The sequence below is a fragment of the Symphalangus syndactylus genome, chromosome 6, assembly GCF_028878055.3.
Source record: "Symphalangus syndactylus isolate Jambi chromosome 6, NHGRI_mSymSyn1-v2.1_pri, whole genome shotgun sequence".
NCBI lineage: Eukaryota > Metazoa > Chordata > Mammalia > Primates > Hylobatidae > Symphalangus > Symphalangus syndactylus.
Window position 1 is genome coordinate 37,890,102 of NC_072428.2, and position 15,991 is coordinate 37,906,092.

At 39.8% G+C, this 15,991-nt stretch overlaps 1 protein-coding gene across 3 annotated transcripts in view; it reads right to left on the reverse strand.

Moving 5' to 3' along the window:
- The window catches only part of GTF2H1 (general transcription factor IIH subunit 1), a 47,426-nt gene that overhangs the window by 15,598 nt on the left and 15,837 nt on the right, over positions 1–15,991 (reverse strand). For all 3 annotated transcript variants that reach the window (XM_055282188.2, XM_055282191.2, XM_055282189.2), the window contains 8 exons: positions 14,292–14,457; positions 12,925–13,018; positions 11,156–11,305; positions 10,959–11,038; positions 4,908–5,035; positions 4,704–4,791; positions 738–826; positions 258–375 (listed from right to left, as the gene is read on the reverse strand). In XM_055282188.2, coding sequence (XP_055138163.1) covers positions 258–375; positions 738–826; positions 4,704–4,791; positions 4,908–5,035; positions 10,959–11,038; positions 11,156–11,305; positions 12,925–13,018; positions 14,292–14,457 — 913 coding nt within the window. The remainder of the gene's footprint in view (positions 1–257; positions 376–737; positions 827–4,703; positions 4,792–4,907; positions 5,036–10,958; positions 11,039–11,155; positions 11,306–12,924; positions 13,019–14,291; positions 14,458–15,991) is intronic.

Sequence of the window (15,991 nt, forward strand, 5' to 3'; positions counted from 1 at the left end):
TTCCCAATAAAAGTATACGGAAGTAAAAATCACAAAATTCATCACCTTATTTTTTTTCATTATCATCTTATCTTCAGATGCCTCTTGAATATGCCAAACACCTTTTCTTGCTACCTCTTGATTTTTTCAATTTATTTAGCAGAACTATGTCTTTAAGCCCAATTAAAATATTAGTTGTATAGTTCAATCTGCTTGTGCTCATAAACTGAGGAAGGAACTATGGGAATTCTGGCCTTCAAACAGTAGAAGTCACCTACCTGAGTTAACTTGGGTGTATAAGCTTCCATTTCTTGTCTAATACTTTGAAAAGAATTAATAATGTCCTGACTTGTTGCATACTGTAGTGACTGGATTGGAGTTGGACCATGATAATACCTGCAGGTTAGCACAGAAGAAATTACTAATCACACACAGTAAAGATGCTCAACATTTGTCTTTGCAACATTTTAGCAGTCAGTACTAAGCTCCCCTCAAGGCAAGAAACGATAACTAAAGAGATTTCAATAAAATAATTTAATTCCCATAAGGGCAATAAGAAAGCAACAGCAGAAAGATCCAACATTTATTGTCATGGGTTTGATCATTTTTGCTTCCTGAGAAGCCTAAATTCTAGACAAAAAAGGATATTGTACTTTGATGGTGACAAACTGATTAAAACATGAGTGCTATTCTTGTAGGATATATTTTGGACTGAATTGTGTTACATAGCTATTCTGCTAAATATTGACCAAACTTACCTATCTGACTTCTTGAGGTTTAGTGCAATCGTTTTTACAGAATTATTTTTCCCCAAGTCTTCATATTCAATGGACTCTTGTAATTTCGCCTATAATTATTAACACAGTACTTTTTATTTGGTCACAACTTTCTCTTACACAATAAACATGACTGAAAAGACAAAACTGTACAGAGGGTAAAAAATGAAGTCTTCCCACCATGAGCTTCTCTTCCTAGAGATGACTATCCTACAAATGGTTGAACCAATTTTCTCAATAACTACTTAAGAATACTAGTTTTTTTACATTCTGACCGCATGAAGTATTATTGAACTTTTTACTTTTGCCAATCTGGTAGGTGAAAGTTTACATTTTATTATTTTTTCCCCAAATGAATGATCTGTTATGCTGTCCACTATTTTTATATTGGGTACTTTTTAAAAAATAAGACTTTTAAATATTAAGGAAACAGTCTTTTACTTTATGTGTTGTAAATACTTTATCTTCCAGTTTGGTGTTTTTTTGTTTTGTTTTGTTTTAATTATAAACAAATCCATCTCCTCGGCAGGTGCCTGTAATCCCAGCTACTTGGGAGGCTGAGGCAAGAGAATCGCTTGAACCCGGGAGGCAGAGATTGCAGTGAGCTGAGATCACGCCACTATGCTCCAGCCTGAGCGACAAGAGTGGGACTTCATCCAAAACAAAAAAAAATTCCACCTCTTTGCCCGCTTTTTGCTTATACATCTGTGGCTTAATTTTTTTTTTTTCTAGGCGCGTATCACCACCTCCCCACCCGAACTCAGTCTCCTAAATTGCGGAGATTACAGACACATGCTACCATGCTCAGCTTGTGGCTTAAGTTTTGCTTGAATCTTGGATCCACTCAGAATTTATTTTGGATTAGGAGTAAAATAGGGAATCTAAGTTTCTTTTAATAAAATTATCAATCAGTCCTTCTAACACCATTTGTAAAATAATTTACCTTTTCCCACTGATCTTTAAAATGTCATATGTATCATATATATGCTTAATTCCTCCATGTATTTGGGTTTACTTCTGGACTCTTTATTTTTAGTAATTTTATTCATTAATTTTATTAATCTGTTACCCCCTGTGCTATTAACAACCTGCTTAAATTTTTATAGCCTTGTAATAATAAAAACATATTACTTATGAAAGATACATGATCTATGTAAACATTTGTGCAAATCAGCCTTGCAATATTCATCCTCTACAAAACTATGAAATTCATCTGGTCAACTCTTATTGACTACCAAGACTAGAATCAGAACATTCAGGTTATTAACTATATCTCAAAAAACATCAATATGAAAACTTAATGTTTTAAATTGCTCCAGCTTTAAGATTCTAAATAGTCCCTTTATGGTACAGGAACAAATCTGACCTCACATGATACTCAGAGAAACACATCCTTACCTAGACTCAGCCTGACTTTTTTTTTTTTTAACTACTTTCTCAACTCTATACCCTTCAGCCAACTTCAAGGATTACTGATGTCTTCATGATTTTTGACATATGCCAAGCTTATCTCTACCCCTGCTGTTGCCTTACCTATGACATGTCCCTACCCAAGCTCCCATAACAATCCAAATCCTAAACTTATGCCAAGGCCTAGTTAGGTCACCTGACTTTCACACTTAACTGAAAGCTCGATCAAGGTAGGGACTCTGTCTGCTATTAATTCTGAATCTCTCATTCTTCAAGTGAGAGAATCTATAAATTGTAACCCTTTATAGAATAAACAGCAGTCAACCACTGACTTGGAAGAATAGTTAGAGCCAGCATTTACTACTGAATACTGATAGCCCCTGACTTACAATGGTTTGACTTGGAATTTTTCAACTTTATGATGGTGTCAAAGTGATACACATTCAGTAGAGAAACCATACTTTGAGTACCCATACATTCTGTTTTTCACTTTCAGTATTCAATGAGTTACATGAGATATTCAACATTTTATTACAAAATATGCTTTATAGTAGGTAATGCTGCCTAACTATAGGTAATCTAAGTGTTCGGAACACGTTTAAAGTAGGATAGGCTAAACTATGGTTTCCATACATTAGGTGTATTCAATGCATTTTTGATTTACGGTATTTGCAACTTATGATGAATTTACTGGGATGTAGCCCCATTTAAGTCGAGAAGCATCTGTATTGTAAAAATTCACACAAATAAATAATTTTTTTTTATTTTTTCTTTGAGGAAAAATGAGTCTTGCTCTGTCATCCAGGCTGGAGTGCAGTGGTGCGATCCCAGCTCACTGCGAACTCTGCCTGCCAGGTTCAAGTGATTTTCCTGCCTCAGCTTCCCAAGTAGCTGGAATTACAGGTGCACGTCACCATGCCTGGCTAATTTTTGTATTTTTAGTAGAGACAGGGTTTCACCATGCTGGCCAGGCTGGTCTAGAAATTCTGACCTCAAGTGATCCGCCCACCTTGGCCTCCTAAAGTGCTGGGACTACAGGTGTGAGCCACGGCTCCTGGCCAAGAAATTTCTGATAACTTGTTTACCACCAAGAATCAAGGGTACTCAGTGCAACAGTACACAAAGAAAGTATCACTTAATAGATTTCTTCTCTAATTTCTCTATAACTTATTGTTAGCTTTGCTTTAGTTCAAAAAAGAAATACCTCACTGGCTTTATTAATTTTATAGGTAATACATGCCTGTAAAAACATTAAGTTACTGAAACAGGCCGGCACAGTGGCTCATGCCTGTAACCCCAGCATTTTGGGAGGCCAAGGTGGGCGGATCACATGAGGCTAGGAGTTCTAGACCAGCCTCGCCAATATGGCAAAACTCCGTCTCTACTAAAAACACAAAAATTAGCCAGGTGTGGTGGTGCACGCCTGTAATCCCAGCTACTCCGGAGGCTGAGGCAGAAGAATCGCTTGAATCCAGGAGGCAGACATTGCAGTGAGCCGAGATTGCAGTGAGCTGAGATTGCACCACTGCACTCCAGCCTGGGTGACAGAGCAAGACTCTTGTCTCAAAAAAACAAACAACAACAACAACAAAAACATTAAATTACTGAAATAAAGGAAAGAAATTAAGATTTACCCATAATCTCTTTATTCAAAGGTAACTGTTTAGCAAATTCATTTGAAGGCCCTTTTAAAGCTCACAAACTATTTTTTTATGTGTAAAACTGTACTGTACAATCTGTTCTGTGAACTCTTTGATGCAATATATCATTAATGCTTTCAAAATAATGAACAGTTGCATCAATCTCTATTGTATTAATGCAACAGATAACAGAATCCTTGCTACTGTCTTTATTATGATACTGTAATGAATATTTCTATCTAAATCTTAGTATACATCTATCTTAAGAAATAAATGTCCACAAGTAGAACTAAGGGTGTAAAGCTTTAAACATTTAATACACATTGCCTGACTGCTCTCTAAGAAAGCTTTATCATAATTAGGAAGGGAGGTACAAAATAGCGTGGCAAAGTTGCAGGAGAAAAATAAATACACAAGAAGCTAATTCTGTCCATCCTTCTCCACACCCTCAAATGATTTCTTCAATATTTAATGAGAAGACACTTTCAGCTCTGAAATGCTAGGTTTAACATGAGGGCCAATTCACTTTCTTTTAAAAATCATATACAGGAAACTTCGGTTTTTCTGTCATATTGCCTCTGTTGAATGAAGATTTTATTCCCAGAGAACAAAATCACATATAAGAACAATCTGTATGTATGTGTACATGTGGGGAAAACAAACAAACAAACAAACAAAAAACAATTAAAATGGCTAACAGGCTAGAGTCAATGGAAAGTTGGCTGGCAAGCCAAAGCTAGGGAAACACTCTTTGTAATGCTATACACTTTAAGCCAAATGCTTAACATCTTAGTCAGAAGAACTGAGTCACAGGAAATAAGCGTATACAGTACTTGCAGTCACATAAAGTATCTGGAGAAACTTGAGTCCCAAATGGTTCATATTTTTTTGCCCATACCCTTTTGACTGCTGGCTGAAAGCAGTCTGCATCTCCGGAATTTCCATCCATGTTGCTGGGCTCACTATTTTGTTCATTTTGTGTTTCTCTTAAAATAAAGGGAAAAAAAAAGTTAACGTTAAAAACCATAAGCAAAACAACACCACAACTCCATCTGGATATCCTGAAAAGCCCAGTTACTGCACCTCTGCATTTATACTTAACTGTTTTCTGAGTCCAGCTGCCAGGACCATGGCACTGTGATGGTTAAATCTCTTGATGATGGCAGCATTACTATTCTCTTTTATGGATTTAGAATTGGAAGCAGATGGCACAGAGGAAATGCCATAGCCCTATGAGAAATAATTTAGTAGATTAAAAATTTTTTAAAAAGGTTCTGCTTTTCTTATTATAAGACACACTTAGCTGAAAAAATTTGCTGGATGATGGGACTTTTATTACTTCTCACGAACATTACTAAATATTTATGAACAAACATTTAAAAACAAGTGACATTATACACATAAAAGATTAACAAATAGCACTAACTCATTTTAGCATTACAAAATACATCTTAAACTGAATTTCTCTCTTTTTTTTTGAGATGGAGTCCCGCTCTGTTGCTCAGGCTGGAGTGCAACCTTCGCCTCCTGGGTTCAAGTGATTCTCCTGCCTCAGCCTCCTGAGAAGCTGGGATTACAGGCGTCTGCCACCACGCCCAGCTAATATTTTGTATTTTTAGTAGAGATGGGGTTTCACCATGCTGGTCAGACTGGTCTTGAACTCCCGACCTCAAGTGATCCACCCACCTCGGCCTCCCAAAGTGCTGGGATTACAGGTGTGAGCCACCGTGCCTGGTCTGCATTTCTCTTTTAAAGAACAATTTGGATCTAGTCATCAAAACATTAAATAAAAGCAATAGAGGTCAGGACACCTGTAATCCCAGCACTCTGGGAGGCCAAGGTGGGCGAGTCACCTGAGGTCAGGAGTTCAAAACTAGCCCAGCCAACATGGTGAAACCTCATCTCTATCAAAAATACAAAAATTAGCCAGGAGTGGTGGCACACACCTGTAATCCCAGCTGTTCGGGAGGCTGAGTGAGGCAGGAGAATCACTTGAACCCAGGAGGCAGAGGGGGCAGTGAGCTGAGATTGCACCACTGCACTCCAGCCTGGGTGACAGAATGAGACTGTCTCAAAGAAAAAAAAAAAAAAGTAAATAAAAAGAATAGAATATAGTGAGAAAAACATACACTATGGATTCAGAAAAATAGAGACAAATTCTTTTTCTAACATTAATCTAGGCAAGATAAACTTTTCCAAGCTCTATAAAGTAGGACAAAAGATAATAAAATGAGATTATATTTTAAAACATGTATTGAGTGCATGCTACTTGCTAGACCATGTAGATACAAAATTGATTAAGACCCCATGCCATAGGAGCCTAAATATTAGTTAGTGGGAAGCTAGGCTGGAGAGAATTACTAATCAATCCTACTGGAGAAGAGGGTTCGAAAAAGCTTCACAGAGAACCATAAGATAAACTGGTGCTTGCCAGGTAGATCCGGGAGACAGTAACATTTCAGGGAGAGGAAACTGCTTAAACAAAGGCAAAGAGGCACTGTGGTCCTGATTATTTGGGAGGTTGAGGCAGAAGAACAGTTGAGCCGAAGAGTTCAAGTCCAGCCTGGCAACATAGCGAGACTCTGTCTCTATTTAAAAATAAAACAAAAGCAAAGAAGCAATGTAGTACATATTGTGTCATGAGACTGTGTATGGTTCAATACACTAATAACGGTGGTCCAGGAATTGGTGAGGCTAAAAAGGTAAAAGAAAGATCATAAGACTCATATGGGCCGGGCATGGTGGCTTATGCCTGTAATCCAAGCACTTTGGGAGGCCGAGGCGGGTGGATCACCAGGTCAGGAGATCGAGACCATCCTGGCTAACACGGTGAAATCCCGTCTGTACTAAAAATACAAAAAATTAGCCAGGCGAGGTGGCAGGCGCCTGTAGTTCCAGCTACTCGGGAGGCTGAGGCAGGAGAATGGCGTGAAGCCCGGCGGGCAGAGCCTGCAGTGAGCCGAGATCGTGCCATTGTACTCCAGCCTGGGCGACAGTGAGACTTTGTCTCAAAAAAAAAAAGACTCATGTGCTGGGCGTGGTGGCTCACGCCTGTAATCCCAGCACTTTGGGAGGCTGAGGTGGGTGGGTCACCTGCGGTTGGGAATTCAAGACCAGTTTGGTTGTGGTGAAACCCTGTCTGTACTAAAAATACAAAAATTAGCTGGGCGTGGTGTGTGCCTGTGATCCCACGTACTCAGGCAGCTGAGGGAGGAGAATTGCTTGAACTCGGGAGGCGGAGATTGCAATGAGCTGAGATCACGCCACTGAACTCCAGCCTGGGCAACAGGGCATGACTCCATCTCAAAAAAAAAAAAAAAAAAGATCCATATGCTGTTCATCCATGTATCAAATAATTACTAAGTGATTATTACTACATGACATATGCTGGGAACAGGCCAATAAACAGAACAAAGTCAGCTTCATGAAGATTACACTCTGAGAGGAGAGTGAATGGAATTATCAAGTAAAACAAGGTAAACACAATTTTTTTTGAAAGTGGAAAATGTTATTGAAGAAAACAGAGGGTAACATGATGAAGTGACTGAATTTGTGGGTGGTTAGAGAAAGCCTCTCTGAAGCAAGCAACTTTTTTTTAATTTTTAAATTTATATTTTTATTTTTTTTTGAGACAGGTTCTCGCTCTGTTGCCCAGGCTGGAGCGCAGTGGTGTGATCGCAGTTCACTGCAGCCTTGACCTCCTGGGCTCAAGTGATCCTCCTGCCTCAGCCTCCCGAGTAGCTGGGACTGCAAGTGTACGCCACTATGCCCAGCTAATTTTTAAATTAAAAAAAAAAAAAAAAATAAGTTTAGAGATGTGTTCTCACAATGGACTCAAACAATCCTCCCACCTCAGCCTCCCAAAGTGCTAGGATTAAAGGCATGAGCCACCCCACCTGGCGAGAAATGACATTAGAACAGGTATCTAAAGATAGGCAGAAGCTGGTTAGGGGACAAGCAGGTAGAAGATCAGTTAAGTGCATAGGCCCCGAGGTAGAAAAAGCGTGGCATGGAAGTGAAAGGTCATTATGTCTAAAGCATGAATGAGTGGAAGTGCCCCCATCTGAGAAGTATGCAGCAGCCAAATCAAGCAGTCTCGTAGGAGTTTTGATTTTATTCTAAGCTCAATGAGAAGATAATGAAGAGTTTCACACAGGGGATTATTAGGATCTGATTTATATTATAATCCTTTTTTTTTTTTTTGAGACAGAGTCTCGCTCTGTGGCTCAGGCAGGAGTGCAGTGGTGCAATCTTGGCTCATTGCAGCCTCTGCCTCCCCGGTTCCAGCGACTCTCCTGCCTCAGCCTCCCGGGTAGCTGGAATTACAGGCATGTGCCACCAGGCCCGGCTAATTTTTGTATTTTTAGTGGAGATGGGGTTTCACCATGTTGGCCAGGCTGGTCTCGAACTCCTGACCTCAGGTGATCCACCCGCCTCGGCCTCCCAAAGTGCTGGGATCACAGGCAAGAGACAACGCGCCCGGCCTATATTATAACTACCACTGCTAGGGGAGAATAAGCTATAAAAGACAAGATAGCAAAAATAAAGGTTAGGAGGCTAAGGCAGGCAAACAGGCCAAAGATGATGATACTGTAAACACGAAAGGGTGTAAGCGTTTGTGTAGATCCCACAGATGAGAGGTGTATTGTACAAGGCTTGCTGATACATTGAATGCTGGACATAACAGGAGGAAAACATGGCTGGCTGCAATGGTTTACGCCTGTAATCTCAGCACTTTAGGAGGCTGAGGTGGAAAAACAGCTTGAGCCCAGGAGTTTGAGACCAGCCTGGGCAATTAGGGAGACCCTGTCTCTACAAAAAATAAAATTAGCCCGGTGTGGTAGCCTGTGCTACAGTCCCAGCTACTCAGGAGACTGAGGCAGATTGCTTGAGTCCAAGAGGTCAAGATTGCAGTGAGCCATGATTGTGCCATTGCACTCCAGCCTGGGTGACAGAGTGAGCCCCTGTCATAAAAAAGAAGATGAAGAATCAAGGAGACTCGCTGACTCCCAGGTTTTTGGCTTAAGCAAATTGTAATGCTTTTTACTAAGAGAGGGAATACCCATGGAGATACGTTTATGAGGATGGGAATCAAAGATTCCATTTTACATGTGAAGTTGATATGTCTTTGAAATACCTGAGAGGAGATGTCAAGTAGGCAGTTAGAGCTCTGCAGTCAAAGACAGACTATGGTTATTCAGGATTCATCATTATGTAACAAGAACGTTTTTATTTTTACTCCCTCCCCTGTTCCCCATATCTAGTAAAGCAATGGAATAGAGAGAATGCATTCAGGAGGCCAGAGATCACAGCCTGTGATAGTTGCTATAATCAGAAGATGGATAAGGGAAGAAGGAACACCAAAGGAAAAATGGCATCAACCAACATTTGTAGTAAAAAGATTGGTTATATAAATGTTGATATACCCATACCAATGGAATACTATGCAAGCATCTAAAAATACAGATAACAACAATAACGCCTATTACCTACTACTTATTACGCACTAGGCTCTCTTAACTCATAGAAATCCTATAAGGCAAGCACTATTAGCCTCACTAAGGGAAAAAAAAAAAACCCAAAAAACTGGGCTTGGGCCGGGCGCAGTGGCTCACACCTGTAATCCCTGCACTTTGGGAGGCCAAGGTGGGCGGATCACTTGAGGTCAGGAGTTCGAGATCAGCCCAGCCAACATGATGAAACCCCGCCTGTACTAAAAATACAAAAATTAGCCTGGCGTGGTGGCACATGCCTGTGACCCCAGCTACTCGGGAGCCTGAGGCAGGAGAATCGCTTGAACCCAGGAGGTAGAGGTTGCAGTGAGCAGAGCTCAGGCCACTGTACTCCAGCCTGGGCAACAGAGTGACATCCCATCTCAAAAAACAGAACAAAACAAAACAAAAACCAAACAGGGCCTAGAAATGTTAGAAAATATCAGAATCTAAGTCAGCTAGTTTGGTTTTAAAGTCTAGGTTTTAAACTATGGGATAGTTTATATAGATACTGATACTAAACAGAAGATAAAGTTATGAATGTACATGTACAATATGCCATCATGTTTAAAGAAAAAAAGCACTAAAAAAGCCTTTCCTTTCATAGTAAGTTGTAAGTCTAAGTGCCACTAAGCTTTATTTCCTCAGGATAATTAAAGAGGACCATGTTTGTATAGATTCTTCTTCACTTATGAAAGGGTGATGTCCTGAAAAACTCACTGTATGATGAAAGTACAAATTGAAAATACATTGGCTGGGCACAGTGGCTCATGACTGTAATCCCAGCACTTTGGGAGGCCAAGGTGGGCAGATCACCTGAGGTAAGGAGTTTGAGACCAGCCTGGCCAACATGGCAAAACCCCGTCTCTACTAAAAATACAAAAATTAGCTGGATGTGGTGGCATGTGCCTGTAATTCCAGCTACTCGGGAGGCTGAGGCAGGAGAATGGCTTTCACTTGGGAGGCGGAGGTTGCAGTGAGCCAAGACTGCGCCACTGCACTCCAGCCTGGGCAACAGAGTAAAACTCTGTCTCAAAAAAAAAAAAAAAAAAAAAAGAAAAGAAAAAAAGTAAGAGCAAGAAAATGAAAACTCAGAGTAAAGGGAATAACTGAGGAAGACAGGTTCTGGCCTAGAAGACAGAGGCAGTGATAAAATTATCCTTGATCACAACAGGAACCACCTCTGGGGTCATGATGCTGCGGTAGGTAGGTCATATATGATGGCCTACTTGCCGAAACATTGGGGTTGGCATGGTATAAGGGTCATGAAAGTGCTTAAGGTTTGGCAGATAGTAAGCAATCAACAAATGTTTGTTATCTTCCTTAATTATTAATTTATCCATATTTCTTTAGATTAAATGTTAGCTAGAGCATAAAGCTGAACTCATCACTTTAAGCCTTTATTATTACTAGAGAACTGCAGATGAGGGAGCTAGAAATTTGTTTTTAAAAGGTTTTAGCAACTCACACAGGAATTTCATTTCTTCTAGGCAATTTTAATGGCAAACAATGCTATTTCAAAGCACTTCCAATAAATCACTTCAAATAACAGTATTTTGCTTATCTGACATTCTCACAAGTGGAACAGGTCTCCACTTAAGACAATGTTGAAGACTAGTAAAAGACTCTTTTCTCGCAAAACTTCTTTTATTGCTTCTTACCTCATCTAATGGTTTATCTTCCAAAGCTGTTAAATCTAGTAGTGGGTTTTTCACTCCTAATGAAACCATTGTTTTTAGGCCTAGAAAATCAACAAAATAAAAAGTTCAGCATGTCTTATCTGTCTCAGAAATTAACACCTATAATGTCTAGAGGGTGGCAAGTCAAATACCAGTGTCTATCAGAGATAAACAGTTACCTTTTTCATCTATTTTGGCACATTCTGCAAAGAGATCCTTTGACCCTGTATTCAGCCGATCCCTGTGAAAATAATGGGACTGGAAAAAACGTGTCCAGAATTCCTTCTCTGTCATGTTGTGGGGAACATTTTCTGCATATTTCATTTTTACTGTGGAAAAAAACCCACAAATATTATATACTGAATTTCCATTTTTAAAACCTCTCAAATTAGGTAACTGAAATACAAATAGCAAAATCTAGATCATAAAGCTCTCAACTCTACATACTAGATGTTATAATCTAATTATAAATATGAAATGTAACTTGAGAGATTAGGTGAGGTATGACCTCTATAAATCTTACAATTTACAAACAAAACCTTATTTGCACCAACAGAATAAGGTTTTGAAGTTTTAGTAGAAATACCAAGAATCTCAGGAGTCAGAGCCAAGTCTGTTTGTTTGCTCATTTATATATGTGCACTCTCAATCCAAGGCACCGTGTTAGCTGATGGGGTAATAACGATCTCAATATCCACGGGACTGTCAGCTCAGCACTCCAGGGGCTTACACTCTAGCAAGCACAGAGTTCAACAGCATTGTTTCCTGAGCTCTGAGTTTAAAATTCTAGGTCTGCCACTTTCTATCTGTGTGACCCTGAGCAAATTACTTAATCTTTCTGTACCTTGGTTTCATCTGTAAAATGAGGGTACCTCTGTAAAATAACAGTACCTCTACTTCATAGGTTTATGTAATGATTAAATCAGTTACTATAGAAAAAGAACTTAGAAAAGTGTCTGGCACATAATAAACACTACACAATTATGTTACTATCAGAAAGATACAAAAGAGCCAGGTGCTGTGGCTCAAGCCTGTAATCTCAGCACTTTGGGAGGCTGAGGCGGGCAGATCACTTGAGGTCAGGAATTCAAGACTAGCCTGGCCAACAGGGTGAAACCCCATCTCTACAAAAAATACAAACATTAGCTTGGCGTGGTGGCACGTGCCTGTAGTCCCAGCTACTTGGGAGGAGGAGGCAGTAGAATCACTTGAGCCTGGGAGGCGGAGGTTGCAGTGAGCCAAGATCGCGCCATTGCACTCCAGCCTGGGTGACAGAGCAAGACTGTCTCAATTAAAAAAAAAAAAAAAAAAAAAAAAAAGAGATAGGGTCTTGTTTTGTTGCCCAGGCTAGTCTTGAACCCCTTGCTTCAAGGGATCCTCTTGCCTCAGCCTCCTGAAGTGTTGGGATTACAGGCGTGAGCCACTGGGCCTGGCCAGGATTTCACAGAGGTGGCAAGGAGGTGACGCTTGAGCTGAGTCCTGAGAGAGAGATTCCTAAGGACTAAAGGGGTAAGAGTGGGGAAGAAGGAAGCGAGAACAGAATACAGGCTTAAGAGAGTACTGCTTAGTCAGAAGAATGACTGACACACTGGCTCTCACCCTTGTCTGCACATAATAAATCACTGAGGCTGGGGTCAAGGAATCTATACTTTTAGGATGGCATCTGCACGGGAAGTAATTTGTGGGTTAGGAGGGTCACTCTGGATGCAGTATGAAGAATGATCTGAGTTAGTAGTATAGACAGACTCGAATGGCAGTCATATCAGTGAACTGATGACAACACATTATTTACTGGGCCCCTAGTATCTACCATATGTCAGGCACTGGGTAAAGTACTTTAAATAATCTATTGCACTTGATCAGGAATGTGAAGCTTTTTGTTTTTCACTGATATACTATAGAATACATCCATATATTTTAACCATCTGAAAGAACTGATTCTTCTTACCTGCTGGATAGGTCCTAAATATGGACTCAATGATATCAGAAGTTAAATTATATCTTAGACCATTACAGCCATCAGTTTGGGGCCGGACATCAGCCTAAAACAAAGCCCATACACACATACACGTTAGAACATCAGGGAAAGATGGCTAAGGTCCCAGTGGACACTGGACAAAGGCGGAAAAAAAAATTTCTAAACTAACTGCATAGACAGAGAAAGTCCCTCACCTTCACTTTTTGCACAGAGGCAGGACTCAAAGAAGCCTGACTGGTTTCTCACGGTCTTAAGTGACCTATAAAATCTCCTTCTTTGGAAGTCTAATATGGTCAAATAGGCATGTTTAAGTATGAAGGCAGAGAGGCAGTGGAGCTTTAAGATAAAACTTGTATAGTCATAAAAACCACTACAAACCTTGGTTAGTAAATAATTAACTTAACATTGACTGACTTCTTTGGGAAAGGCATTATTAATTCACTTCACTAATAAACATCCAAAAAAGATACCAAACATACAAATAGTATTCAAAATTTTGTTGAATGTGTTAATGCTATTCTGGTTCCACTAGAATACCAACTGACTGAATTCCATTCCATAATTCCATAGATAAGGTACTCCCAATTGTTCTAATATAGTTTACGAATCTTACATTTTCTATAATATGGTCATGATACATTTAACCTTGTAAGTAAAATATGGCAAAGATTTAAAAAGGCACCAGAAAGCCCTACATTTGAAAATATTTGAAAAAGTATTAGTCCAAACTCTGAAAGAGTCATTTTCAAATTCCATTTGACTACCAGCATGCTAGGGTCAAGTCCAAAGGCCAAGAAAACATAACTGGTAAAAAGAAATATAAATTTAAAAAAATTGTATGTATTTTAAAAACATTTTGGAAAAGGGCTGAGTGTGATAGCTCATACTTGTAATCCCAGAGCTTTGGGAGGCTAAGATGGGAGGAACTCTTGAGGCCAGGGATTTGAGACCAGCCTGGGAAATACAAAAAGAGCTGCCCCCCGCCCTATAAAAATAAGAAAATTTAGCCAGGCAAGGTGGTGCACACCTTTAGTCCCAGCTACTTGAGAGGCTGAAGCAGGAGGATCGCTTGAGCCCAGGAGTTTGAGGCTCCAGGGAGCTATCACTGTGCCACTGCACTCCAGTCTGGGTGACAGAGTGAGACCCTGTCTTTTAAAAACCAACAAACAAACAAACAATAATAATAGTTCAATAATAATGAAGAATACCATGGATACTCAATTTTCCATTACTTTCCTTTAAGGAAATGCTAAGTTTTACAAAAGGAATAATGGTCTTAAGACACATATTAGGGTTTGAATTTTTATTTTCTTCAGAAATCTAGAAGGGTCACATACCAGAAATGCAGCAGAAATGCCAACATCCTGCTTATGATTGGATGTGGAAGAACTATCTGTTGCATTCACATTTAAACGATTGGCCCAGAATTCCTCAGCACTGATCACTTGACTCACAACAAGGTCTTTATAAAGCTGAAACAAAACAGGATCTTCTTGCAGCATTCTGTAAAGCAGAATATACTGAATATAACTGAACTTCTAGAATAAAACACCATTTAGGTACATTTTAAAAAGATTTTGGCAACACAAAACATTGAAACACACAACTTTTATTTTGTGATGTTTGAGCAGCAGAGGTCATTCAGTTCACTTTTCAGTAATTAAGAGCAAAATACCCCACATTTTTGGAGGAACAAATGAAGTGGTGTTAAATGGAGGTAGGTGTAAAGGAAAGATTAAACCCTTTGAGGACATGGGTTTGATCTTATTCATCTCTGTATCCCAGTGATTCAAAGATCACCATGTCTGCAGTGTACTGTCTGTTGGTATCTGAAAATGCTCAAGTCCCTTAGATAAAATGGTGTATTTACATACAACCTATACATATCCTCCCATATACTTAAACCTTATAAATCTTATAATAACTATTTATAATATCAAATACGAGGTAAATAGTTGTTATACTGTATTTTTATTTGTATTATGTTTAGTTATTGTACTGTTATTTTTTTCCCCAAGTACTTCTGATCCAAAGTTGGTTGAATCTGTAGATGTAGAACTCCTGGATATGGAAGGCTGAATGTATTCTTTCACATACAGAAGTAAATGGGCAGGAGAGGAGGTATGCTTGAAATTTTCCAGCAATGAAGTTTTTTTTTTTCTTTCCTGAGATGGAGTCTCGCTGTCACCCAGGCTAGAGTGCACTGGCATGATCTCAGCTCACTGCAGCCTTTGCCTCCCAGATTCATGTGATTCTCCTGCCTCAGCCTCCCAAGTTGCTGGATTACAGGTATGCACCACCACACCTGGCTAATTTTTGTATACATGTATATATATATATTTTTAAGGAGAGATGGAGTTTCACCATGTTGGCTGGGTTGGTCTTGATCTTCTGACTTCAAGTGATCCACCCACCTCAGCCTCGAAAAGTGCTGGGATTACAGGCATGAACCACTATGCCCTGCCTTCAGCAATGGATTTTTCATGGCACTAAGCATGCACAGATACAAGCACTGATGGCCTGAAAGATATTGGTGATGGAATAACTCATAAGGAAATTATGGCCAGGTGTGGTGGTTCACACCTGTAATCCCAGCACTTTGGGAGGCCGAGGCGGACAGATCGCTTGAGGTCAGGAGTTTGAGATCAGCCAGGCCAACGTGGTGAAACTCCATCTGTATTAAAAATACAAAAATTAGCCAGGTGTGGTGACGTGTGCCTGTGATACCAGCTACTTGGGAGGCTGAGGCAGGAGAACTGCTTGAACCCAGGAGGTGGAGGTTGCAGTGAGCTGAGATCACGCCACTGCACTCCAGCCTGGGCAACAGAGCAAGATTCTGTCTCAAAAAAAAAAAAAAAAAAAAAAAAAATTCTCATTATTTTACATACTGTCTCACTTTTTCAGTGTGAATTATTTTAGGTTTCTCGTCCATAAGCATACTTCCAATGGCTTAGCATCTTCTCTGTGACAGAGAACTGGGAAAAGAAATTAAGGAACGTCAGCACCTTCCAATCTCGGTTCTGCTCCTAAGCAGATT